This window comes from Lepidochelys kempii, chromosome 1 (assembly GCF_965140265.1).
Source record: "Lepidochelys kempii isolate rLepKem1 chromosome 1, rLepKem1.hap2, whole genome shotgun sequence".
NCBI classification, from domain to species: Eukaryota; Metazoa; Chordata; order Testudines; family Cheloniidae; genus Lepidochelys; species Lepidochelys kempii.
This window is the reverse complement of record NC_133256.1, coordinates 97,995,687-98,021,492: the sequence shown is the minus strand read 5'-3', so window position 1 is coordinate 98,021,492 and position 25,806 is coordinate 97,995,687. Positions and strand designations below refer to the sequence as shown.

The 25,806-nt window shown below is 41.7% G+C and overlaps 1 protein-coding gene across 6 annotated transcripts in view; it reads left to right on the top strand.

Moving 5' to 3' along the window:
- STK24 (serine/threonine kinase 24) overlaps positions 1 to 25,806 on the top strand; it is a 129,226-nt gene that overhangs the window by 92,145 nt on the left and 11,275 nt on the right. For 2 of the 6 annotated variants that reach the window (XM_073348324.1, XM_073348276.1), the window contains exons 6-9: positions 8,442 to 8,627; positions 15,814 to 15,959; positions 23,522 to 23,660; positions 24,371 to 24,463. In XM_073348324.1, the coding sequence (XP_073204425.1) occupies positions 8,442 to 8,627; positions 15,814 to 15,959; positions 23,522 to 23,660; positions 24,371 to 24,463 (564 nt within the window). The remainder of the gene's footprint in view (positions 1 to 8,441; positions 8,628 to 15,813; positions 15,960 to 23,521; positions 23,661 to 24,370; positions 24,464 to 25,806) is intronic. The other 4 variants (XM_073348294.1, XM_073348283.1, XM_073348305.1 and 1 more) reach the window with 4 other exon arrangements.

Sequence of the window (25,806 nt, the reverse complement as noted above, 5' to 3'; positions counted from 1 at the left end):
CTTACAGGGTAATTAGATTCAAAACATAGAGAACCCCTCTAGGCAAAATGTTAAGTTATAAAAAGATACACAGACAGAAATAGTTATTCTATTCAGCACAATTCTTTTCTCAGCCATTTAAAGAAATCATAATCTTAACGCATACCTAGCTAGATTACTTACTAAAAGTTCTAAGACTCCATTCCTGGTCTATCCCCGACAAAGCAGCATATAGACAGACAGACCAGACCCTTTGTTTCTCTCCCTCCTCCCAACTTTTGAAAGTATCTTGTCTCCTCATTGGTCATTTTGGTCAGGTACCAGTGAGGTTACCTTTAGCTTCTTAACCCTTTACAGGTGAGAGGATTTTTTTCTTTGGCCAGGAGGGATTTTAAAGGGGTTTACCCTTCCCTTTATATCCCCGCCCAACACTGCACCACCATCAGTACCATGTCAGGCAGGCCCTGCTCTCTCCCAGCTTGGAGAAAGACTCCTTAGGCCTCTGGCTCACAGCCTTTTTATACAGGCCAGCTGGGGCCTGATTGGGGCGTGGCCCAGCTGCGGCTGCTTCCCCAATCAGCCACCCCCAGCCTCAGCCCTCTCCAGGGCTGCTTTTAACCCCTTCTATTTTAGGAGCGGAGTAGCCGCCCCGCTACACATGGGAATGAATAAGAACTGGCTATGTATCATGGTTTGAGTTACAAATGGTCTATGCTGGCGACTATGAGAATCCCTACCACTTCAGTGGCAACAGCACCATCCTCATGTATGCACTAGAGGCTAGTGGGGGAGCAGATTTGGAATTGGAGGCTATGCAGGTGGGTTCAGTTGTTGCTGGGGGGGAACTGACAGGCTGTTGTTTAATTGTAGTAAGCCCAAGTGCATTCACTTGTGGAGTGAAATCCCTAAGCAGACAGTTCCAGGGGGAAAGCCAGTTCATTTTAGGCTGAAACAATCGCTTTCAACCCCAAACGCTGGTCAAAAAGGTCTGAGGGAGGCAAAACTACAAGTAGTAACAACAAAAGGGGGAATGGAAAGTTCCTTGCCCTACACTTTAAAGGCCCCAGGTTCTGAAAAAATTCATAATAAAAAAAGTTTAATTAAATAATGCCTTAATAAAATAATTATTAACTTGCAGCCCAAAATAACACAAAATAAAAGGTATAAAAATATAAATTCTAAAACCACCTGTTATCAATTTGCTCAGGGCATATGTAGTTCAAAGCAATGTAAAAGAGTAATTAATAATCAACCCACACTCTAAAAAGGTTATTGTAGCAAACGTCTCAACAATAAAACCTCACTGCAAAAAGTTGTCCCCAGCCATTACGTACGGGCTAAAAAAATTAATTTAATCTTCATAATGTGCCCAAACTCTGCAAAGGCCAGGCAAAAAGGGACATATTAAAAGCAGTTGGCATGGGGTAGGGGTTCCTAATAGTTCAGATAAAATAAATGCAGAGTGGCAGCACCTAAAAATTTAGCAACGCCCCTGAGGGTATCTTTAAAAAAGCTAAATTCCAGACAGGATAGGGTGGCAGTTCCCAAAAAAGGACCACCTCTGCCTCTTGCAGGCTGTTGGTGCCCTTCAGGGTAATGTTTCCTTGGCCCTAGCATGCATGCTAATACAAATGTATATTATTAATATGGTAAAGGACATAATACAATATGGTATGAGTTGAATATTCCTATTAAAAATTAGGATCATTATTTTTAAAAATTCCGTCCAGACTAAAAAAAAATTCGCAATCCTGGTAAAAAATGGTAAATTTTACCTTTAAAAAAAAATCTGGGAAAATCATTATTTTTGTCTTGCTGATGTCAAAAATAAAAATAAAATGGGTTTCCCCCATTTTGGCCTGGGGTCTTAATGGTAATCAAACAGTAATAAAGCCCATGAACCACAGAGCATGGGTAACAAGAAAAGCATGGGTATCAAAATAAAAAATGATAAAGCCTGCTTAAAAAATTAAATATAAATGCACTAAAAATACCTTGCAGCCACAAAATATATATTTAAGAATAACAAAAACACAGACATTATGCCATTAATCCATTTGCAAATAAATCTATAATTGTGTATGTGGGTAATAATTGTGTATGTTTTAAAAGTTGGTGTCCAATGCTCATGATTAATTATTTGCATCATGTACCTCATAATCTACGTGAAAACAAATTAGGGCTGCCAGTGATTAAAAAAATTAATCACAAGTAAAAAGAATCATGATGATTCTTAGTTTTAATTGCACTGTTAAACAATAATAGAATACCATTTATTTAAATATTTTTGAGTGTTTACATTTTCAAATATATTGATTTCAATTACAACACAGAATACAAAGTGTACAGTGCTCACATTGTATTATTTTTTATTACAAATATTTGCACTGCAAAAAACAGCAAAAGAAATAGTATTTTTCAGTTCACCTCATGCAAGGACTGTAGTGCAATCTCTTTATCGCGAAAGTGCAATTTACAAACGTAGAAATTTTTTTTACATAACTGCACTCAAAAACAAAACAATGTAAAACTTTAGAGCCTACAAGTCCACTCAGTCCTACTTCTTGTTTGGCCAATTGCTAACATGAAAAAGTTTGTTTACATTTACAGGAGATAATGCTGCCCGCTTCTTACTTATAATGTCACCTGAAAGTGAGAACAGGCTTTTTCATAGCACTGTTGTAGATGGCGTTGGAAGGTATTAATGTTCCAGATATGCTAAACATTTGCAGGCCCCTTTATGCTTTGACCACCATTCCAGAGGATGTGCTTCAAACAGGGTTCAAAAAGAATTAGATAAATTCATGGAGGATAGGTCTATCAATGGCAATTAGCCAGGATGGGCAGGAATGGTGTCCCTAGCCTCTGTTTGCCAGAAGCTGGGAATGAGCAACAGGATGGATCACTTGATGATTACCTGTTCTGTTCATTCCCCCTGGAGCACCTGGCATTGTCCACTGTCAGAAGACAAGATGCTGAGCTAGATAAAAACCTTAAATGAATCCACATGCTCCATAGAATCTCTATGGATAGTAATTCCATGTTCTAATAAGAAAATAACAGTAGGGATCTATTACTGACCACCTGACCAGGATAGTGATTAGTGACGATGAAATGCTAAGGGAGATTAGAGAGGCTATCAAAATAAAGAACTCAATAATAGTGGGGGATTTCAATTATCCCCATATTGACTGGGTACATATCACCTCAGGATGAAATGCAGAGACAAAATTTCTCGATACTTTAAATGACTGCTTCTTGGAGCAGCTGGTACAGGAACCTACAAGAGGAGAGGCAACTCTCGATCTAGTCCTGAGTGGAGGGCAGGATCTGGTCTAAGAGGTAACTATAACAGGACTGCTTGGAAATAGTGACCACAATATATTAACATTTAACATTCCTGTGGAGGGAAGAACACCTCAACAGCCCAACACTGTGGCATTTAATTTCAGAAAGGGGAACTATGCAAAAATGAGGTGGTTAGTTAAACAGAAATTAAAAGGTACAGTGACTACAGTTTTCAGAGGAACAGCCGTGTTAGTCTGTATTCGCAAAAAGAAAAGGAGGACTTGTGGCACCTTAGAGACTAACCAATTTATTTGAGCATGAGCTTTCGTGAGCTACAGCTCACTTCATCAGATGTTTACCGTGGAAACTGCAGCAGACTTTATATACACACAGAAATCATGAAACAATACCTCCTCCCACCCCACTGTCCTGCTGGTAATAGCTTATCTAAAGTGATCTGTTGATCAACTAGATCAAAGGATCTGTTGATCACTTTAGATAAGCTATTACCAGCAGGACAGTGGGGTGGGAGGAGGTATTGTTTCATGATTTCTGTGTGTATATAAAGTCTGCTGCAGTTTCCACGGTAAACATCTGATGAAGTGAGCTGTAGCTCACGAAAGCTCATGCTCAAATAAATTGGTTAGTCTCTAAGGTGCCACAAGTCCTCCTTTTCTTTTAGTGACTACAGTGAAATCCTTGCAAGCTGCATGAACACTTTTCAAAGACACCATAATAGAGGCTCAACTTAAATGTATACCCCAAATTAAAAGAACTAAAAAAGAGCCACCGTGGCTTAACAACCATATAAAAGAAGCAGTGAGAGATGAAAAAGGCATCTTTTAAAAAGTGGAAGTCAAATCCTAGTGAGGTAAATAGAAAGGAGCATAAACACTGCCAAATTAAATGTAAAAATATAATAAGAAAAGCCAAAAAGGAGTTGAAGAACAGTTAGCCAAAAACTCAAAAGGTAATAACAAAATGGTTTTTAAGTACATCAGAAGCAGGAAGCCTGCTAAACAACCAGCAGTGCCCCGGACGATCGAGATACAAAAGGAGTACTTAAAGATGATAAAGTCATCGCAGAGAAACGAAATGAATTCTTTGCTTCAGTCTTCATGGCGGAGGATGTTAGGGAGATTCCCAAACCTGAGCCATCTTTTGTAGGTGACAAATCTGAGGAATTGTCACAGATTGAAGTGTCCCTAGAGGAGATTTTAGAATTAATCGAGAAACTTAACACTAATAAGTCACCGGGACCAGATGACATTCACCCAAGAGTTCTGAAAGAACTCAAATGTGAAATTGCAGAACTATTAACTATGGTTTGTAACCTGTCCTTTAAATCAGCTACTGTACCCAATGACTAGAAGATAGCTAATGTAATGCCAATATTTAAGAAGGGCTCTAGAGGTGATCCTGGCAATTACAGACCGGTAAGTCTAATGTCAGTACCGGGCAAATTAGTTGAAACAGTAGTGAAGAATAAAATTGTCAGACACATAGAAGAGCATAAATTGATGCGCAAAAGTCAACATAGTTTCTGGAAAGGGAGATCATGTCTTACTAATCTATTAGAGTTCTTTGAGGGGGTCAACAGACATGTAGACAAGGGGGATCCAGTGGACATAGTGTACTTAGATTTCCAGAAAGCCTTTGACAAGGTCCCTCACCAAAGGCTCTTACGTAAAATAATTTGTCATGGGATAAGAGGAAAGATCCTTTCACTGATCTTGAGAACTGGTTAAAAGACAGGGAACAAAGGGTAGGAATAAATGGTAAATTTTCAGAATGGAGAGGGGTAACTAGTGGTGTTCCCCAAGGGTCAGTCCTAGGACCAATCCTATTCAACTTATTCATAAATGATCTGGAGAAAGGGGTAAACAGTGAGGTGGCAAAGTTTGCAGATGAAACTAAATTGCTCAAGATAGTTAAGACCAAAGCAGATTGAGAAGAACTTCAAAAAGATCTCACGAAACTAAGTGATTGGGCAACAAAATGGCAAATGAAATTTAATGTGGATAAATGTAAAGTAATGCACAATGAAAAAAATAACCCCAACTATACATACAATATGTTGGGGGCTAATTTAGCTACAACTAATCAGGAGAAAGATCTTGGAGTCATCATGGATAGTTCTCTGAAGACATGCATGCAGTGTGCAGCAACAGTCAAAAGAGCAAACGGGATGTTAGGAATCATTAGAAAAAGGGATAGAGAATAAGACGGAGAATATCTTATTGCCCTTTTATATAAATCCATGGTATGCCCACATCTTGATACAGACGTGGTCCCCTCATCTCAAAAAAAGATATACTGGCATTAGAAAAAGTTCAGAGAAGGGCAACTAAAATGATTAAGGGTTTGGAATGGGTCCCATATGAGTAGAGATTAAAGAGGCTAGGACTTTTCAGCTTGGAAAAGAGGAGACTAAAGGGGGATATGATAGAGGTATATAAAATCATGAGTGGTGTGGAGAAAGTGAATAAGGAAAAGTTATTTACTTGTTCCCATAATATAAGAACTAGGGGCCACCAAATGAAATTAAAGGGTAGCAGGTTTAAAACAAAAAAAAGGAAGTTCTTCATTCAGGGCACAGTCGAGCTGTGGAACTCCTTGCCTGAGGAGGTTGTGAAGGCTAGGACTATAACAGGGTTTAAAAGAGAACTGGATACATTCATGGAGGTTAAGTCCATTAGTGGCTATTAGCCAGCATGGGTAAGGAATGGTGTCCCTAGCCTCTGTTTGTCAGAGAGTGGAGATGGAATGCAGGAGAGAGATCACTTGATAATTACCTGTTAGGTTCACTCCCTCAGGGGCACCTGGCATTGGCCACTGTCGGTAGACAGGATACTGGGCTGGATGGACCTTTGGTCTGACCCAGTATGGCCATTCTTATGTTCAGATCCATCACATAGATATCTGCCACTTGAACTCATAGAGTAATTAATAGCAGTGGTAGATTGTCCTCCTCTGTGTGGATCTGCCCTAGAGAGGAATGAAACACATAGTTAGATTCCGTGTTTGTACATAAAGCCTTTTTATCGTGTACATAACAATCATATTAGGAAATTACACTGGACACTTTACATTTAGTTTAAAACACGAATATGTAATTCAAAACTATTTGCCATTTCAACATTTAAGAAATAAAGGTTTAACATACTTCCAGCTTCCACATTTTTCCAGGAAGCTTTTCTGAATGAAGTTTTTAGAGTAATTATAATATTCACTTTAATGAGGACGTTTCTAGAATTTTTTGCCTAGGTTTACCTAGAAGTTTTTCTTGGGAGGGCAAAAAAAGCCACTTTTTGCTCTGATAACACAATCCTACATTCTTTTTCACAATCAGGTGTGTTCCTAAATCATGAATGTTATACATGGTTTGTTTGCTTGAAGTAAGGATTACATTTCTACCAAACTGGTGTTTTTATATAAGAGGGAAGGTGTCTTGGTCTAGATAAGTCACTCTTAGGTGTATAAGCATGGTTTTATGGCTAAGGAGGGCTATTTTCCTGACATTTGCTGGTCTCCAGGGTGACAGAAAGCAGAAGCTCCTGCAATTCCTTTGGTCAGCTTGAGCATTTTATAAGGTACATAGTCTGATATTGTTATATTTTCAAGCATCCTGGCTATAACTACTGGTAGCTATATTTTACTATTCAGTAAAGTCCCAACAAGTTTGATTTATTAATGCACTGTTTGTTGTAGCCATGTTATTAGAGATATTAGAGAGACAAGGTTGGTGAGATGTCTCTCTGAAGAAGAGTTCTCGGTAAGCTAAGATCTTGTCTCTCTCACCACTAGAAGATAGTCCAATAAAAGATATTGCCTCACCTATGGTCTATCTATAATTTATTAATATATTTCTGCATCAATATTGAGGTCAGTCCCCTACAGCATGGAAGCCTACACTTCCTTTTTATAGTTGGTCACTTTTCACACCATGACCGCACTTTAATGTCTATCTGAAATTTAGGAAAGCTGCATATTAAGTGTGCTGCATGTGGAGAGCATATTATCCTTGTGCTCTGAGACTTGCATGGTGTTCAGATTAGTTTCTGGATGGAATTTAAAGCATTTTGACTTACAGAGTCCTAATTTTTGGGGCCCTTAAAATCATAAATATTGCTTCTCTGGGTGAAGCTGTGCTGTCAGCAGAGATATCTGAGCATACAGTCCTCTGATTTAAAAGGGGGGTTGGGGTCGTAGCAGCATGTTTTAGCAGCAACAGTAAGGAATCCTCAGCTCTGGATCTCCGTTCTCGTACTTCTCTTTGATCTCTCAGAGCCTGGATCTGGTAATCTTCAGAAGATGCTACAAGGCATATTTGTTCTTCCAGGATTTTGCAGGAAGTGGTGGGTGAGGGATTTGGGATAAATAGTTTTGGGGTTTTATTTCCTATAGTAGGCTTTTTGTGTGGTTATGTTATGGGTTTTATGTGATGATGATTGTGGACATATAAGGTTATAACTTTTTACATTATTACATGGGCTATATTGTATTGCAGCTTGGCTGAAGATCTTTGTATCTTAGTTGTATTAGGATTTTTATTGTTGCTGTTTTAAATCCTTGTATATGGCCTCAGGTTTGGATAGGAGTTTAAATTAATTAAATAAACATGATTTGAAAGTGGTGTTTTATTAATTATAACATAAAATGCAAATCAGATATGGTACTTAGTCAGTCAGGTGTAACTATCATATGTGTATTGCTTCCTTAAGGGCGCTGTTCCAAAAATCATATTGACCCATGTGAAAGTAGTCTTGGCTTTTTCTAGAAACTTTATTCAATTATTGTGTCCCATACTTAAAACTTGGGATGCAGTAGGCTGTTGAATAAAAGAGACTAATGAGTATATTTTATATGAAGAGTAGATGCCCAGAGTTCCAGGGAAGAGGTTCAGACTCCAGTCTTTTTTAACAAGATAGTATTTTCATTCAGTAAATGAAGCATAAGATGAGTTAATTCTGTGTTTTGTTCAAACTACTACATTTTTCTAGGAGACACAGAATAGGGGAAGTGGGTACAAGGTAACCAGTGGTTCTTGACAAAAATAAAACATACTCTTGAAAGCAGTAATTTGCAAGAAAGTTGTAAAATCAGCTGTTTCTTTCTTCCTCACATGCTCCCCTTGGCCTCCCATATATCTATAAATATTGTTTGTGTTACAGGCAGACATCTGGTCATTAGGCATAACAGCCATAGAACTTGCAAAAGGAAAGCCACCGCATTCAGCGTTGCATCCGATGAAGGTTTTGTTCCTCATTCCAAAGAACAATCCACCAACACTGGAAGAAAACTACAGTAAACCCCTCAAAGAGTTTGTTGAGGCCTGCTTGAACAAGGAGCCAAGCTTCGTGAGTTTTACAAATATATTCTGTTTTTCATACAACTATCAACATGTAGTAAAGAATCTAAGTGTTTTGCATGAATTCCTTGTAAGGAGCTTTTTACACCAAGAGATTTTAGAATAGAAATCTACTTCATGGGGAGTCAGGACAACATTTAAAAGGAAATTCATTTTTATTTAAAGCTGAATTTCATTTTATAGTGATGACTGACTGCTAGCTAAAACAACAAAGATTTTTTTAATTAAAAATGTGTATGAATTGTGGAGCTTAGTACATAGAATTCTTCCAAAAAGGCCTAAATTGGGAATATAACTGTTATAATATAACTGTTATGTACAGGGTTTTTTTTGTCCATGTGTACTAAAAAGGACTTTCACCGTGAAGAAAACTTTTAGATAAATTAGATTGAAAGCCTCGAAGTACAGTACTTCTAACATTTTTTCATAATCTTTTTTTACTACATACTACAGTGCTGTTTCTTTAAAAGTGAACTGAAAAGCTTATGTGGCAAGTTCTTAGTTTCTCATGTGCTCGGTGGTGATATCACCTGAACGCACACAATTGCTGAGATCTCTGTTCCCTGCAATGCTTTGAGTGTTTCTTTTTATATGTTCAGGCTTGAGTGTACATTGACAGTGTACTAATGTGCCACACACTAACTGTCCATATGGACCTTGCTACCGTACAGTAAATGGGAGTAAATTAGAATATACTAGGGAAGTTTTCATGTGCACAGGAGAGTCCACATGAACAATTAGTGCCTAGTATGCTAATGTGCTGTAGATTTACAAGTCAGATTGCTGCACACTATTCATTTAAACAAGCCCAGAGAGTGAAATCATGTTCAATGTGTGACATCGCAATAATTTAGTTGCAAGCAGATTTATATTGCGCACAGTGTAAAATTTGCACACAGAAGGCTGCCCGGTGCTGTTCATGCCCTCTCAGAACATGAGAGCTTAATTCCCAAAATTTAGAATGCGGCTTTACATATACATTAGAACAAGGTTAGGATTACCAAAACAAAACACCACAACCCCCAAATACACACAAATGTTGGCATGCCAAATTTCAATTTTAAAACACTTGGTAAAACTGACTTGAAACTGACATGGTGCTCTACCTCTCAGTGTTGTCTGTGTGACATTGCACCCCATATTCATCATAGTGGTATAATTGTGATATGATTATGACATAATTTTGAGGCATCTTGTACAAAATATTGCATGTGAGGCGTCTATGAAAAGGTTATGATTTGCTGAATATGATTATCCTACTTGTGTTCACGTATCATTTTTTGTATCTGAAGTTATGAGTAGTGACTATGTATCTGTATTTCAAATGTGGTTACAACTGGATGACAGTCACCAGGCAAGATGCTTCCAGTCTAGACAACTGATTGTGAAGGGCCTATTCAAGGTAATGGGCCATTAAGGGAAACAATAGGCTTTAGGAGAAGCTTATCCCCCACCTGGTGAGCCTTCCTGGAAATGCTGCAGACAGCCTATGGACAATGGCTGCTCTGACTCGGGAGCACGCAAGGGCATGTGACCAGATCACATGATACTAATCTCCATTTTGGTACCTCTATTTTTCCACAGACTGGGCTGGGAATTTAGCTTGGAACAAAGGGTTCCCACCATATGGAGAAACTATATAAGATGGAGAGTGACGACATGATTTGTCTTCACTGCCCCACAACTCAACACCTGAAAGAAGCTGTGGAAGACAAAGGACTTGGAATGGGGGAGGGGCTGCAAGGCAGATGCAGGTTGTGTCTTAAGAATCTGCAAGCCTGCTTGTATCATCAGTCAGGGTGAGATATTGCTAATTCAAACCCCATCTATCTAATACAGTGGTTCCCAAACTTGTTCTGCCGCTTGTTCAGGGGAAGCCCCTGGTGGGCCTGGCTGGTTTGTTTACCTCCCGCGTCTGCAGGTTCGGCCGATCGCAGCTCCCACTGGATGCAGTTCACTGTGCCCGGCCAATGGGGGGCTGCGGGAAGCGGTAGCCAGTACGTCCCTCGGCCCGCGCCACTTCCCTCAGCCCCCCTTGGCCTGGAGCAGCAAAACTGGCCCGGCCCGCCAGGGGCTTTCCCTGCACAAGCGACGGAACAAGTTTGGGAACCACTGATCTAATATCTTAGACTTATCTTGCGTTCTGATTATTTGCTAGGTAATCTGCTTTGATCTGTTTACTATCACTTATAATCACTTAAAATCTATCATTCTGTAGTTCAGTGTTTCCCAGACTTGTTCCGCTGCTTGTGCAGGGAAAGCCCCTGGCAGGCCGGGCCGGTTTGTTTACCTGCTGAGTCCACAAGTTCGGCCGATCGCAGCTTCCACTGGCCGCGGTTCGCTGTGCCCGGCCAATGGGGGCTGCGGGAAGTGGCGCGGGCCGAGGTCATTTGTGTGTGGAGAAAGGGGTGTTTGTCTAGGGAGCCCCCTGACCAAATATGTACTGAAGAGTCCCCAATGTTTATCTTCAACAATGGAGTCACTAACTTGTCCTCCTAATGGTCCATGTAGGACAAAACAGAAGTTTAGTGTTAAGAAAATACTTGTTTAAACGGTCATCATTATAAAATGATTTAGGAAACTACTGGCCAAATTTTTTTTACATATGTATGCTCACTTTCAAATTTGGGACTGTATTTGAATGTTATTTTTAAGTTTAGAATAGTCAACTCTCAGTGCAGAGCAAATTATATTGGAGAAAATCTGATCTAGTTAAGTCTATGCGTCCAGTCTGTGAAAAGGGGGGAATTACCATAACTCACAAAAACAGACCAATAGCCAGTGCCTCAGGAAAGGAGCTTTGAGTCAGAACTGATATCTTGGCAGGCTTCAGCTCTTAGCCAGTCCTTTGGCTTTGTTTAGGATAGTACTGTGTATCCTGTTTAGTTACTTTGCCTTCTTCCTGGTAGGTTCTCCAATACTCGTAGTGATTTCTTGGGTTGCCTGTTTCTTCCCCTAAAGCCCCTTTGCTTTGTGTTCATATTGTTTCTTCAGCCCTTTGGCTTTGTGGAAAGACAGGGAATTTGTACTCTGTTTCCTCTAGAATGTGTTAAAGGTTACTACTTAGTGTCTTTGTGATACAGGTGTATTAACAGTCTCAATGAGTTTTCTTTCTCATAGACAGTATTAACTTTGATGTTTCTTGAATTGTCATAGTGCAAAGCTGTGTGGTTCCCTGTTGATCCAGTAGGTCTGTTAAAATCTGTTATCTTATTTCCTCATTCTTCATCTTTGACTTACCCCAACACTTTCTTCCAGGCATCTCCGAGCCCTACAGACGTTACCCCAATTTCACTGGATGAGAATGAGTGTTCTTCTTGTAATATGTCAGTGTAGACATGTCAGTCAGATGTTGTTGTTGTCGGTGTAGATCCCATTGTAGGAGCATACGCTCTTCAAATGCTTGAGATTGGATTTTTTTGAATTGCGGTGTCTGTGTGTACACCCTGTATCACCTATACTCCCGTGCAAGGGCATAAACAGTGGAATGGCCATGGTTCTTCCCAGTTCTCTCTTACTGCCCTGTGACAGTGAGATGGAACCCAGCGAGTGACTGACCGATTAGTCTTCGGAGACCTTAATCCAGGATTTTTCAACCTATTTGAGGAAGAAATGTATTTGGTTCAAACTCTGCATGTCCTGCAATGGACTGATCTCCATTAAGGATGACACAGTCAGTGCCTTTTCTGCCTAGGAGAGAGCCACATCTTAGATAAGTGCTTTGTGTGCAAGTGGACCAGGACCTGCACGGTAAGTCCAGGGATGCTATGCACAAGATGCATTTATTTGAGCAGTTCATGCAGGTCACTTTGGACCCAGAAGCGACTGTTAGAACCAGCATCAATTAGCATCAGCCAGCACTCCCTTGAGCATTCATCACACTGTGGGATCGGACAGTGGAATGGTGAAGAAAGCACTGGCAGAGTCGGCACCAACAATGTAGATGCCGGCCACCTCAACATTGACAAAGTCCCCAGTTGGATTGACAGCCCCCACATCAACAGTCCTGGCACAGATTACCTTGGCAGCAATAGTTTGGTGCTGATGACTCTGGTTCCTGTATGGCTGCAAGGTTGATGGCAAAGGCCATTAGTATGAGATGGGTCTCAAGGCTGTGGGCACTGGGATTACCACATGGCATAAAGGTCATGACAGAGGACTTGTCTTTTGAGGAAATTTGTCCTCTTCAGCCAGAGAACTGATGAAGCACGCCTTTCCCTCAAGGGTTACCTTAAAGTCCCTGGGAATTTATGAACTCCTAAAAGAAGGCTTACATATATCAGTCCCAACTAAGGCAGAAGACACCCTTCTTACACATCTACCCCCGCCTGGACAATTGACTAATATGTGACAGAACCCAGCAGAAGTTGGCAGCAAGTCTAGAATATGCACTTTACCTGTTCTAGCAGCAGGGTCTTCTCATGAACTATGAAAAATAGTCTTATCCCATCACAGACGATAGAGTTCATAGAAGTCCTAATTGACTCTGGTTCAGAGAGAGCCTAGCCTTCTCAGATTTCTGTCAATGCAATCGCTAGTGTTCGGGATAAAATCAAACTTGACTATGATGATGCAGATGTGTCTGGTGCTACTGGGCCATAGGTTGGCATCCACATATGTGATGCTGTTTTTCAGACTTCATCTGTGAGTGTTTCAACTTGGCTCAGGTTGATCAGTTCCCCAACAGAACACCAGATAAACAAGATGGTGGTGGTTCCACCTCATGTTGTTGCTGAGCTGATGGAAGGAACCAATAAATGTGCATGGAGGGGTACCATTAATGCAGCTAATCCAGCTACTAAAAATCAAGATAAGAATGGAGGATTTAATTAGTGTGTGTCTGCTATGTGTCAGCAGTTAATTATACATCTATTTGTTCTGCCTTGTGAAATCCCATTCACCAGAGTGCTGCTCTGTTATTGGGACCTTCACAAATCATATGTTCATAAAAAGCAGAGGCTCTCAGAGCCTTTTCTTGTTGAGGAGGCCGTAGGAGCCTTGGTTCTTGGATCTGGGATCAAATCAGCCTCCTGTCTCTGAGAAGAGACAGAGTAGACTGCCTCAGGCTTCAATGTCAGAAAAATAGGTATGATGGACTTCCCTGTGGTGCAACCTGGAACTGGAGTACTGCTGAGCCTTCTGACATACCAATCTGGATCCCCTCTCACACTGTGAGGCTGTGAGAAGCTGCAGACCGCTCCTGGTCCTGCACTCACACACACATTTACACAGGCAGGGACACACCCAGCTGCAGTTATATGAATGCTTCTCCTCAACCATTCATGAACTAACAATAGAGAGGCTCCAGCCAACTGTCCTCCAGCTCTACAGCCTAGGATTCCAGAGCTGTACCATCTTGCCCTGGTCAAAAGTCTGACCAATATAAGTTTATTACCTGTCCATCCCTCCCTCAATGTGGAGAGGACAGTGCAGCAGTTTTTTTCCTAAGCAGGTTCCTCAAACACTTCTAGCAAAACACACTAGCTTAGGTAAAAAAAAAAATAAAACAAATGTATTAACTACCTTTGTAGTTAAGATAGATTTTAAGTGATTATAAGTAGCAAATGTACAGAGCAAAGCAGATTACCTAAGAAATAAAACAAAAACACAATCTAAGCTTTATAAACTAGATAGGATTTGAATCAAATACGCAACTGCAGAATAGGTTGGCAGTAATACTAGCTAGGCAGTAATACTGCAGAGAAGCATTCTGGGATTATAGTGGTTATAAATAGAATATAAATCAACAATGTGATGCAGTTGCAAAAAAGGCTAATGTCATTCTGGGGTGTATTAACAGTGTGTCTTATGTAAGACTTAGGAGGCACTTATCCCACTCTACTCTGCATTGGTGAGGCCTCAGGTGGATTATTGCATCCAATTTTGGGTGCCACACCTTAAGAAAGATATGAACAAATTGGAGCACAACAAAAATGTTAAAAGTTTTAGAAAACCTGACCTATGATGAATGGTTAAGCAGGGCATGTTTAGTCTTGAGAAAAGAAGACTGATGGGGGACCTGATAAGCCTTCAAATATGTTAAGGGCTATTATAAAGAGGACAGTGATCAACAGTGGTGCAAGTAAAATCCATGTCTTACTGGTCCGGGGGGGGGCACATGACCTTCCCAAGTGACCCGCCATGTGACTCCTAACCGCCCAGTCCGGGCCCCCTACGCTCTTCCTGTCCCCTCCTCACATCCATCCCATGTTACCTGGAGCAGGGGAGCTTTGTCCTCCTCCAGCTACGCTGGAGATAGGGCTGGGGAATGAGGCTGGGGGGTGGGGGCAGTACAGCCACCGGAGGAGCAGAACTCCCAGCCCCTCTCCCCCAGCCTCTCTCCTCCGGTGGGGCTGCTGTTGTTGTACACAGACAGAGACACAGCTCCATGCCTGGAAGGGCAGGGGCAGGGGGCAGAGGGGCTTGGAGTTCTGCTCCTTTCCCTGCTGGGAGGGGCAGCAGGGAAAGGAGCAGAACTCCCAGCCCCACCCCCTGCTCTTCCAGGCACGGAGCTGCATCTCCATCTTTCCTCATACTACAGCAGCAGCCCTGCCAGAGATAGGGCTGGGGCGGGAGCGAGGTTGGAGGTGGGGGGGCAGCAGCCGGAGGAGCTGCCGGCATTCTGCTCCTTTCCCCTCTGCTCCTCCCAGCAGGGAAAGGAGCAGAACTCCCAGCTCTCTCCTCCGGCTGGGCTGCTGCTTTGTCTTTCTGGTATGCCATACCGGCTATAAATAGGTTGCTGGTACGGTGTAGCGGCCTACTTGCACTGCTGGTGATCAATTGTTGTGAAGGTCGGACAAGAAATAATCAGCTTGTAAAGGAGGTATAGGTTAGATATTAGAAAAAACTTTCTAACTTTAGAGAATAATTAAGCACTGAAATAAGCTTCAACCTGTCATTGCAAGTTTTGAAGAACAGATTAGACAAACTCCTGTCAGGAATGGTTGTAGGTATGGTTGGTGCTGGACTGGACTAGATAACCTCTCTAGGTCCCGTCCTGCCCTACATTTCTTTGTTTCTGTGTTTAGTTTTAAGCCATCAAAGTTTCTGTTTATATTATTTGTCATGAGTTTTCCTCTTTTGTTTTTCAAATCACGATATGTGAGTCATCTCAACTGTTTCAAATATAGAGAAACAAGTTAGACTGTAGCTTACAATTAATTTTTATTTTTAAGAGACCGACAGCAAAGGAGCTCTTGAAACACAAATTCATAATACGAAATGCAAAGAAAACATCCTACCTGGCAGAGCTCATTGATAGGCACAAGAGGTGGAAGTCTGAACAGAGTCATGATGACTCCAGCTCTGAAGAATCGGATGCGTAAGTTTGTTGAATCTATAACATAATTGTAAACACAGGAATAGAGGAGGAGAATTTTCTTAAGCAGTTGTGTATCATCTTGTCTAGTTAGCTGATGTTCTTTATTTAAAAAATGTTGGGCTCACCAGGCATGTGAAGTTAAAAACTTAATTGAAATATTTTGAGGGCTTTCAAGCCCAGAAAGGTGAAAGAAGACTAATTATAAAATATATAATTTTTTTGTTGAGGGAGGGTGTGTTTTGTAATATTTTATGCTGCAGTTTGCTCCATCTGCTGTGGCATCTCAAACTGTTAGTTTCAGTCATACAGTGCTCAGCACACACTCTTTTCTGTCATGCTAGAAAGTATAACAAATAAATTATGTTCATGACTAAATTAAACCAGTTCTGTTAACCTGAAGTTAAGACTGAGAGTGCGTATCAGCAACTGAAAGCTAAAGAATGTGCAAGTACATTCCTGATGTTTTAAAAATCAAGAATTAACCAAGAAGTTTAGAGATAAATGGGACTTGTAAAGGAGAAAAAATGAGGGTTTGCTCTCTTCTACTTCTTTGATGTTCTTGTCTAAAGAGGTCCTAAAAGTAGATTTAAAAAAGCGGGGATGGGGGGAGGTGTTGTTCTGCTTATTTCTTATCTTAGAAATAGCAGGAATATCAAGTCTGATCTTTCTTGGTTTTGCTGAATGATTTGTTAGGGATCTTTGGGACATGGTTTGCACTTCCCCAGACCTGATTTGGATGGATGCTCAGTTTTAAAGTATGGACATTCACAATTAAGGCTTCCAAATATTGGCAACAGGGTCATTAGGTCTATAGGAATTGATATACTTAAGGTCATGATGGTGAAGGGAAATCTGCTTTCTTCACTCTGCGACATAGAAAGAGAAGGAGGAGGATCATTTTCTGGTGTCTTAACTTTTAGAAATTCCTTCAGAAAATATGTCTTTTGGTGGGACATCCTTTCCCTAGGGAGAAGTGGAGAAAGTTGGGTTGGCTCGGCTCCTGAACAGAGGGTATTAATAGTTGCTCCTGGTGGCACTGTAGGTACATCCACTGAAGCCATGAGTAGATGTTAGAGGGGAACTCATGGAGAATAAACTCTCTACAAGTACTGCTGTGAAGATGTTCAGGTGTTGCTATGATGAACGTAGTATAAGAACCTGAACAGAATAAAGTACTACTAGTGCCTTCCTCCTTTTTGTGATTGATGGAAAGGAGAAGATAATAGGTAACAGGTAATTTGAATTGAGAAATTCTGCCATTTGATGGGTACTCCTAAACAAATAATTTGTATTGAAAAAGCTAATTGTATTTTGTATTCAAGTTTTTATAAAGACAATAAAAATATTAAAGTGAAATTATTTAGTCAATCTCTCTGCGAGTGCAGGATTTTCTGATACTGTATGCTTTCTCGTGCCTTGTTCAGTGTAAATGTAAATGTCTCAAAATGTCTTCAGTCTGTCTGCATGGTCAAATGGTTGGACAGGATTCTCAATATCAAAGTTCTTAATCATTGGCTATCTGGCATTCAGAGCATGCTCATGAAAGTTCAACTGACTGGTCTGCTGACTTGAGAATACTTGAGAATATATTTTATGGTCAGCTACAAACTCCTTTCTCATGGTGGCCAGTACAAACAATATAAAGACACAATGAAATCAAACTTAAAAGCATGTCAGGTTAACCACAGCAACTGGAAAGCAACAGCCCACGACAGAGTAAGGTGGCAGCATATTTGTCATGTCACTAACAGCTTTAAAGCAATGTGTATTAACACATTATTTGAAAAACATGAACAGTGCAAAGCAAGGATACAATATCTCGTAATGGTCATGGACAGTCTTCTCTGTCCCACATGTAACTGTGTTTGTGGTTCTCTGACCTGTTCAATATCGTGTTTTTTTCTAATTGTTCAATGTGTGATTCCATGTCTCATTTACTGCATACTATTCAAACCCTATTCTGAAGACAAAATTATTAATTTCCTCATGGGCAGTGATGGGGTGGAACTCACCACCTTGGCTCCTCCTGGTGGCCGTGCTGGGAATTAGCTCTTGGTTGCTGGTGCGCCTTCCTCTAGTGGTGTCTCACCGCCATCATTTCTGTTCTACCTCTAAGACCTGCGTCACTCCCTGGACGGCGGTGTCCTCTTCTGGGCACGGCCCTCTAGCTGTGCCCTACTCTGCTTTCTCCCCTCTTCCGGGGGAATCGGCTGTCTCTAGTTCATCCACTTGCTGGTGTGGCCCACAGTAGCCTTTGATCTAGCCCCTCTCCTCCAGGGGTAAACTTCAGTTCGAATACTGGCTATCCCCTCTGTGGCCCTTTTGGGTTGCCACTGTGGCCCTTTTGGGACTACTTGTGGAAAACAGGCTAAAGCTCTAAAGAACTGTGCAACCCCCAAAGAGGAAGAGGAGAAGATCACCCTCTGCCACATCATTGGTGAGACCCCAGACATATGACTGTCAGGAGGAGCAGGGATCCGAGGTGCAGACCCACCAGTGCTCCACTTCACCTCCTAAAGAAGTCTAGGAGGAGGCAATGGCCTTGGCCCCGGCGCCAGCACCAGATGATTTTAAGGCCTTTTAATACCTCTTTGCAGATAGTAGACACACTGGAGACTGAAATCTCTGTCATTGCAGAGAAATCACTTTTTGAGGTTTTTTTCTGCAATGAGCCCAGCACGCATTGCCTTTCTGAGAAATGATGGGGTTCTGGACCCCTTTTAGGCACTATGGCAGATGCTGACCACTGCACTTCTAACAGCAGAATGGACAGAGACACACTACCCATATGTCCCCATCAGGATTAGAGAATTTTTATTACCTGTCCTAATCCTGGATCAATACTGATTTCAGTAGTACAGGAGAAGTCCTTCTCAACCGAGAGAACTCCCAAGTAGAAAGATTCAAAACAACTGGATCTCTTTGGGAAGAAATTGTACTTGTTGCCTACTGTTCACCTGAGGGTAGCTAATTTTCAGGCCATGTTAGTGAAGTATGGTTTTCTCACATGACACAGAGTCTTGATACTAGTTGTAAAGGTCCCTACGAAGCTACAGAGGATATCAAGGGCATTCTGCAGGAGGGACAGCTAGTGGTGAAAACATCCCTATAGGCTGCTGTGCATGCTCCTGATATGCAGCCAGCCCAGAACCATGACCACAGCCATGACCATGAGAAGGGCCTCATTGCTCCAGGCTTCAGTCATTCTCTGTGAAGTACAGTCCATCATAGAAGACCCACTGTTCGATAGTTGAGCGCTATTTAGTGAGAAAACAGTGTGTTACAATTGTTTATACACACCTCCAACGTATCAAAAAAGGATCATCCACAGCAGCAACACCAGCAGAGGCAATGGACACTCTCTTGCCATAGGTGTCTGAACTACTAACCTAAGAAGCGTCCTTGCTATAATAGTGGACATCAGCCCTCTAACCCCTTCACCTGAGCATTCTGTCCAGTCCTATGGCAGCAGAGTGTCAGAGTTACATTTGAACTAATCAGTCCCCTTATTGGTCTTCTCAAAATTACACTCCTTTGGAGGAAAAAAATTGCATTCTCTCGATGTCTCCAGGACTGAACAGGACAAAACCTTTCAGGCTCTCTTCCCACCTCTTTATTGCTCTATTGGGTAGATGTAAAGATAAGGCAATTTCTTCTTAAAGATTGTCAAAGTGGATCACTCTTTGTTTCTCCACTTGCTACCACATGGCTGATATGACCCTTCCTTCAGTGTGAGAGCACACTTGACTGGGTGACATCCTTGGCCTGCTTCAGAAACGTACCATTGTTAAGGGCTTTAAGGCAGCTATTTGGAGTAAACCACTGACCTTTGTAAAAGCACTATGCACTTGATGTAGTGATAAGAGCCGATGCTAACCTCAGAAAGGCTGTGCTCCAGTCACTCTTTGACTGATACAGCTGTGACTCCTCTCCTATCTGCAAAGAGGATACTGGTTATCAGTCTTCTAGGTTGGGACCCATACTGATAAGTACTCAAAGAAGAAAATACAGTTGTTAGTTTCTCTGTGGTAACATCAGTTCTTTGAGTTGTTGTTGTCCTTGTGGATCCCTTAACTTTTCCCAGCTATCACAGGCGTCAAAGTGCAAGGGAACTGAGGAAGGGGCAGGGCCGTTCCCTCCTTTATATCCTCACAAAAGAGCATGAGGATGCACAGGGCACAGGCATAGCCCTGCCAGACTCTGCTAGTTAAAAAAATCCAGTTTTGTGCGCATGGGATGCTTGTATATCTAGAGTAGGATCCACACTGTCTACAACGCCCCAAAGAACTACATTTACTGTAGGTTAAGTAACCCTGTTTTATTTTGTGGGCAAGATTGATCAGATTTGGGTGGGCTGTCTGCTTCCGTGGTAGGAGAGCAAGGTCTTGAGAGAACAAAGACATTGTCTTCTCTGTTACAGTTCCAGATAGGGATGCTCCCTGAGGTACTGGAGGTGTTGAGAGAACTTGTTTCCTCAACCTGTGCTTTGGATCCATGCCCTTGCTGCCCTTCCTGGCTGGTGGAGGTCGGTGGGGAAGTACTGGCTGCCTTGCTTATGCAGATTGCCAATACCTCTCTTAGAGAGGATAGGCTGCCCATTGCTTTGAAGGAAGTAATAGTTTGGCCTTGGCTTAAGAAGGCACCTTTTGATGCTGACAGTCTTGCTAATTGTTGACCAGTATCATATCTTCCTTTCTAAGATAAGATTGTGTAAAAACTTGTCGTGAGACAACTCTCTCAGTATATAGATGCCTTTGATCTTCTTGATCTATGCCAATCTGGGTATAGACCTGGATGTGGCACAGATACAGAACTAATCATATGGTTGAAGACTAAGTGTCCATGCTGGTGGTATTAGATCTGTCAGCTGCCTTTGATCTGTCAGCTGATCAGAAGGATGAACCCTGGTGAGAGTTGATGGGGCAGGTCTTCAAGGGCTTTCGGTTTTTTCATCTGTGAGTCCTCTCATTGAGTAGTTGAGTTGCTCCTTTTACTGAACAGTTCTGAAGTTTGCAGTGCTGAGGGGTTCCTTCTGTCACCCTCCTTTTCAACATGTATATGGGGCCCTAAGGAGGCATGGGGTATGGTGTTTTTCATTATGCTAATGACACCCATCTGTATGTCTCCATCTCATCTGACTCCAGTGTTGCAGTGCAACACCTTAGCCAGAGTTGAGATTGGGGCATGGAGGAGAGTGAGCTGGCTGAAGCTCTACCCACAGAAGACTGAGGTGGTGGTGATGGGTTGGGAGAAGCAGTGATAGGAGATTTCAAAGGTATCAGCCCCTTCGATTGAAGGTGTTTGTCTGCCATTAATTACTTAGTTACTAGTGTTTGCAACTTATGGGTGATTTTTAGATCCCCAGCTGCTGCTCGATGATCATATTACAACAGTAACCCCATCAGCATTTTACCATCTATCTCTGGCTATGAGATAGTGATCTTTTCACTTAGATGTGGACCTTACCAATATTATCCATGATTTTGTCAATTTGAGATTAGACTACTTCAGTGTGTGGTGGGAGGGAGTGACACCTTAAAATATTTGGCGACTGAAGCGAGTGCAGAATGCAGCAACTTGCTTATTGAGCTGAGCATTGTATTGGGAGCATCTAACACTGCTTCAGGATCTGTACCGTCTGCCCATTGGTGTCTGGGTGGAGTTTAAGGTGTTTATAAACTATAAAGCCCTAAATAAGAGAGTGCCTCTCTTCCCGTGCTGTATTGCCACAACTGTAATCAGCAGGAGCACTCAAGCTAGATCCCCTCATTATGAGAGAGCGGGTGGAAAGGTTTTCTATGGGAGGGCTTTGAGGCTCTGGAACTTGCTCCCTGCCTTGGTCCAAAACTTGCCTAATTTGGCAACTTTGAGGGCATGCCGCAAAAGATGTCTGTTTTGAGAAGGATTTTAGAAAAGGCTGAGGATGTGTTTCCCAGATGAGTAAGAGGCAGGAGCAACATTCCCTCTAGATTTTTTTTGTATTGAGTTGTGCATATCATATTTTTATCATGTTTACATAGACCTTTGACTTGCCAATCTATTCATTTAAATTGCCCAGTCAGTTTGTAATTAGTCACGGCATCTTCCATTCTGTTAAATATTGGGTTGAAGAGGTTTAAGATCACACCAAGTTATTTTAAATGTAGCTTACATTCCTGTGCTGTAATGAGTAACATGACTTATGACCATGCCACAGCCAAACTATTGAAATCAATACTTTTTCTTGTGGCACCAATTAAGTATCTTAGAATTCCCTAAAGATATCACCTGTGCAGGATTCTAACTCCTGGCTCCCAATTGCAGGACTGGTGGAACTCCCCTAGTTCTCTGCCTCCCCACAACCATTCGTTACCCATCTCTGTTGCTTGAGCCTTGCTCCCCTCCCTCTCTGCCCCAGACCCAACCCCACTTCTCATCTCTCCTCTCCCTCCCCCGGGAGGGAGTTGCCTTCACAGCCTGGAGCATGTAGGAGGGTTCGGACTGGGCACCCCTACCCCATCAGCAGCAACTGCACAGGTCCCCTCTCCCTGCACTATAGCTCCCTGCTGGGCTGAGAGGAGCTGCCAAGTGTTGCAGCAGGAGGACCTGGCAGGTGGAGTGGGACCCTATACTGGCTGACTGGGCTCCCTCCCACTCCACTCCTTACCCTCCCTGTTCTCAGGCTTCCTGTGCTGCAGAGAGGAGCTTCTGGAAGGAAGGGCTCCGGAAGGAGTGCTGAGGCCAATAGGCAGAGCAAGACCCTATGAGGGCCACACTCTCCTACCTGCTGAGAGTGTCTGCCTCTCCCCCAGCACCCCGCTAAGCTCTTTACCCTTCCTGCTGGCCCCAGGCTTTCCGCAGTGCAGAGAGGACTCACCATGAGTTCCAGCAAGAGGGGCTGGCAGGCAGCATGGGTACTGGCTGCACTCGCAGCCACCTGAGATGCGCAGCCGTACCAGATTGCTGTGCACTTAAAGGGAGCATTTGCTTGGTGGTTGGCTAAGTTACTGTGGAACTGATGATTTTAATGCAGCTGAGGTTGAATTTTATTGATTGTATAACTATGTTAGGACATCTAGACTTTTGGAGAGGTATATTTATTATTTTAAATTTAAATAAAGAAATACAAATACATTAGACGTTGACTTTGTTCTTGTCTGGGTTCTCTGCATAGCCTACTACAATGCTAAATGAGCACTGACAGAATTATGTGTTCAAACTTTCCAAAAACTTTTGCCAACTTTCCAGTAATTTGGAGCCCTCTGCTGGCATCTGTCATACTTCTGAAAAGGAATATCATTAGTGTCATACAGTTTGGGAAACCATTGTCGGAGGTAGTAAATGAACGTTTGTCTTTCTCCTTAATCTTTATTTAATATACAGAAAAACACCTTTGTTCAATATTTAAACAAAATCTTTACTTAAGACCCAACCTAATCATTCTTATCACATGCCTTGTTTTCACTGGCCTGAGAAGCATAGTGTTCTAAATTCACTCTCAAATGTGAAGGTTTTAAGCTTATTTCGGCATTATTAAATTAATATTACTAATGTAGGAAAGGAAAAATTCTGAAACGTGTTAGTATTTTTTTTAAAAGTGAAACCGATGGCCAGGCCACAGGTGGCCGTGATTCAGGGGACTGGATCTTTACAATCAGAGAAAAAGACCCCAAGAATGTAGAGAATGGAGGAGCCCAGCCAGAGGAACAAGAAAGTAACAAGGTACTGTATTAATGTTTAATGCTAAAAGCAATACTAGCCAGATATACATGTAAACATACCTAATCTAGTTCAGTCATCCAACATTTTTTCAAATTTTGTTTCACTTAAGATACTCCTTTGACAGTTTAAAAAATCTGCAAAAAGTCTTTTAAATTATGTAGATTACAGTTGTTGCTTGTATTGAACGGCTCTCTTATCAACATGATTTCATCCTGTAATACTTTTTCACTCTTACAGTTTGATTTTTTGTAAATATGTGTGATGTTGTTTTTAAATGTTTTATTATGGTTGACTTAGCATTTTGTACCTGCATGTGTCAAGACATAGGGAGTGGGATCAGACCCTTCACATTTTTAGTAAGTTTCACCGTACATTCTTCAAGAAGTATTGTTTTGTAATGCACTTTTGTCATACAAAAACCTAATCTTTAATGATTCTTCATATTGAATTCACACCCACACATAATGTAATCACTTTACACATACTTTGATAGATGGTATTAAAACGTAATGTACTACATGAATTAGTTCATATGTGTGCATGTTTACATATTCATTTTTATATTTATATGTAGTGTATCAGAACTAGTTTTTTATGAAACAAATACAGAAAACAAAGAGGATGCATCTTCAGAAATCAAATAGCTCAGGCTCAGTTAGGGTTATTTTGAAGCTACAATGTAAATGTTAATCGCACTCACTCTATTACAGATGTCACTCATTTTTCTCTTAAAGGAAAAAGATACCCCCAGGCGTCCTTTGTCTCAGTGTTTATCTGCAATTATATCTCCTTTATTTGTGGAGGTAAGCTGCCTCTGAAAACTTAGTTATTTCTGATATCTTTATTTATATATGTCTCTTTGGGGAATGGCATATCCAAGGATACTGTAACTGGTAGGTTAACTCTCCTTATGGTCCAGCAGTAGCATTCTGGTTTTGTGTCTCATCTGTTTCTTTCCTAGTTTGTTTACAGCAATGCTCATTTGTGTAGCACAACCACATCACGTACACTAATGGAAGAGAATGAGGAGAGAAAATAAAGCTGGGAGACAATTAAATAAAGAGGGGAGGTGTGTGTTGCTGCTTGGACTGCCGTACACCAGTTTTTCCTATTATTGGTTTTTTTGTCGAATCTGCATTCAGCTCCTCACTTCTCCCCAGCTTCTGCTTGGTGGACTAGGCTAAGAGAGTTTAAAAGTTTCAAAGCCTTGAAGTATAAATGCTGAACTTGTACTGGAATCTAACAAACTATTTTATGCAGATATTCGGTGGAATGGTTCTTTAATTTTTTTATAAGTATATTTACAAATGAAGGGGAATACAGACATGATGTAGAGTAAATTACTTAAAAAATACCTATAGAATTGTATTTAAGTAGTCCTTTCCTACCCTACCATGTTTCAGTCTTTACAACTGTGCTTCCCTTGTGGGTGGAAAAAACGGAGAGCACCAAAAGTATTTTCCTAATCAAAGGAGCCCTGTTCTTGAGGAGGCTCCTGGAAGGCTTCCATGCCACATAGAAAGCATATTGAACACAGTAAGCAGATACTTACCCAGAAGAGTGGTCTCTGCACCAGAGATTATTCAGACTCAGTGGAAAGTCGACATAGCCTCCTTGTCTGTAAAATGGTGAATAGCATTTTCCTTCCTCATGGGGGTGTTGGGTTATTAGGGGGTTGGATGCTTATGTACGCTGAGTGAATTGCACACACCATTCCATTCTTCTATTCCCCACCAGAAGTTCCCTGTGTGCCACCTTCCTATGCCCCTCTATATCAGGGGCTTCCTGCTGCTCCCCTCACCTCATCTCTCATGCCAGGGGTTCTGTCTGTTCCCATCTCTCCTCCCCCTGCCATGTTATGGACTGTGTTTTATCCCATTCCTCTCATGGCAGGGGCAGTGTGTGTGTCCCCTCTTTCCCAGAACTGCAGTTTCCCCATCCCATTTCTACTCTCCCTCTGGGGCCCTGCTTTTTCCCCCTCCCCAATTTCCACGCCCCCTATTCTGGTTTCCTGCTATCACAGCCACACATGTGGCTCCCTGCTTCCCCCATCATCACCACTCCTCACCCCTTGATTTCCTTGTGGGTCTCTGCTTAGCTATCCTCTCTTCCCCCTAAGAGCAAGTCCACTTCGTCACTCCCCTCT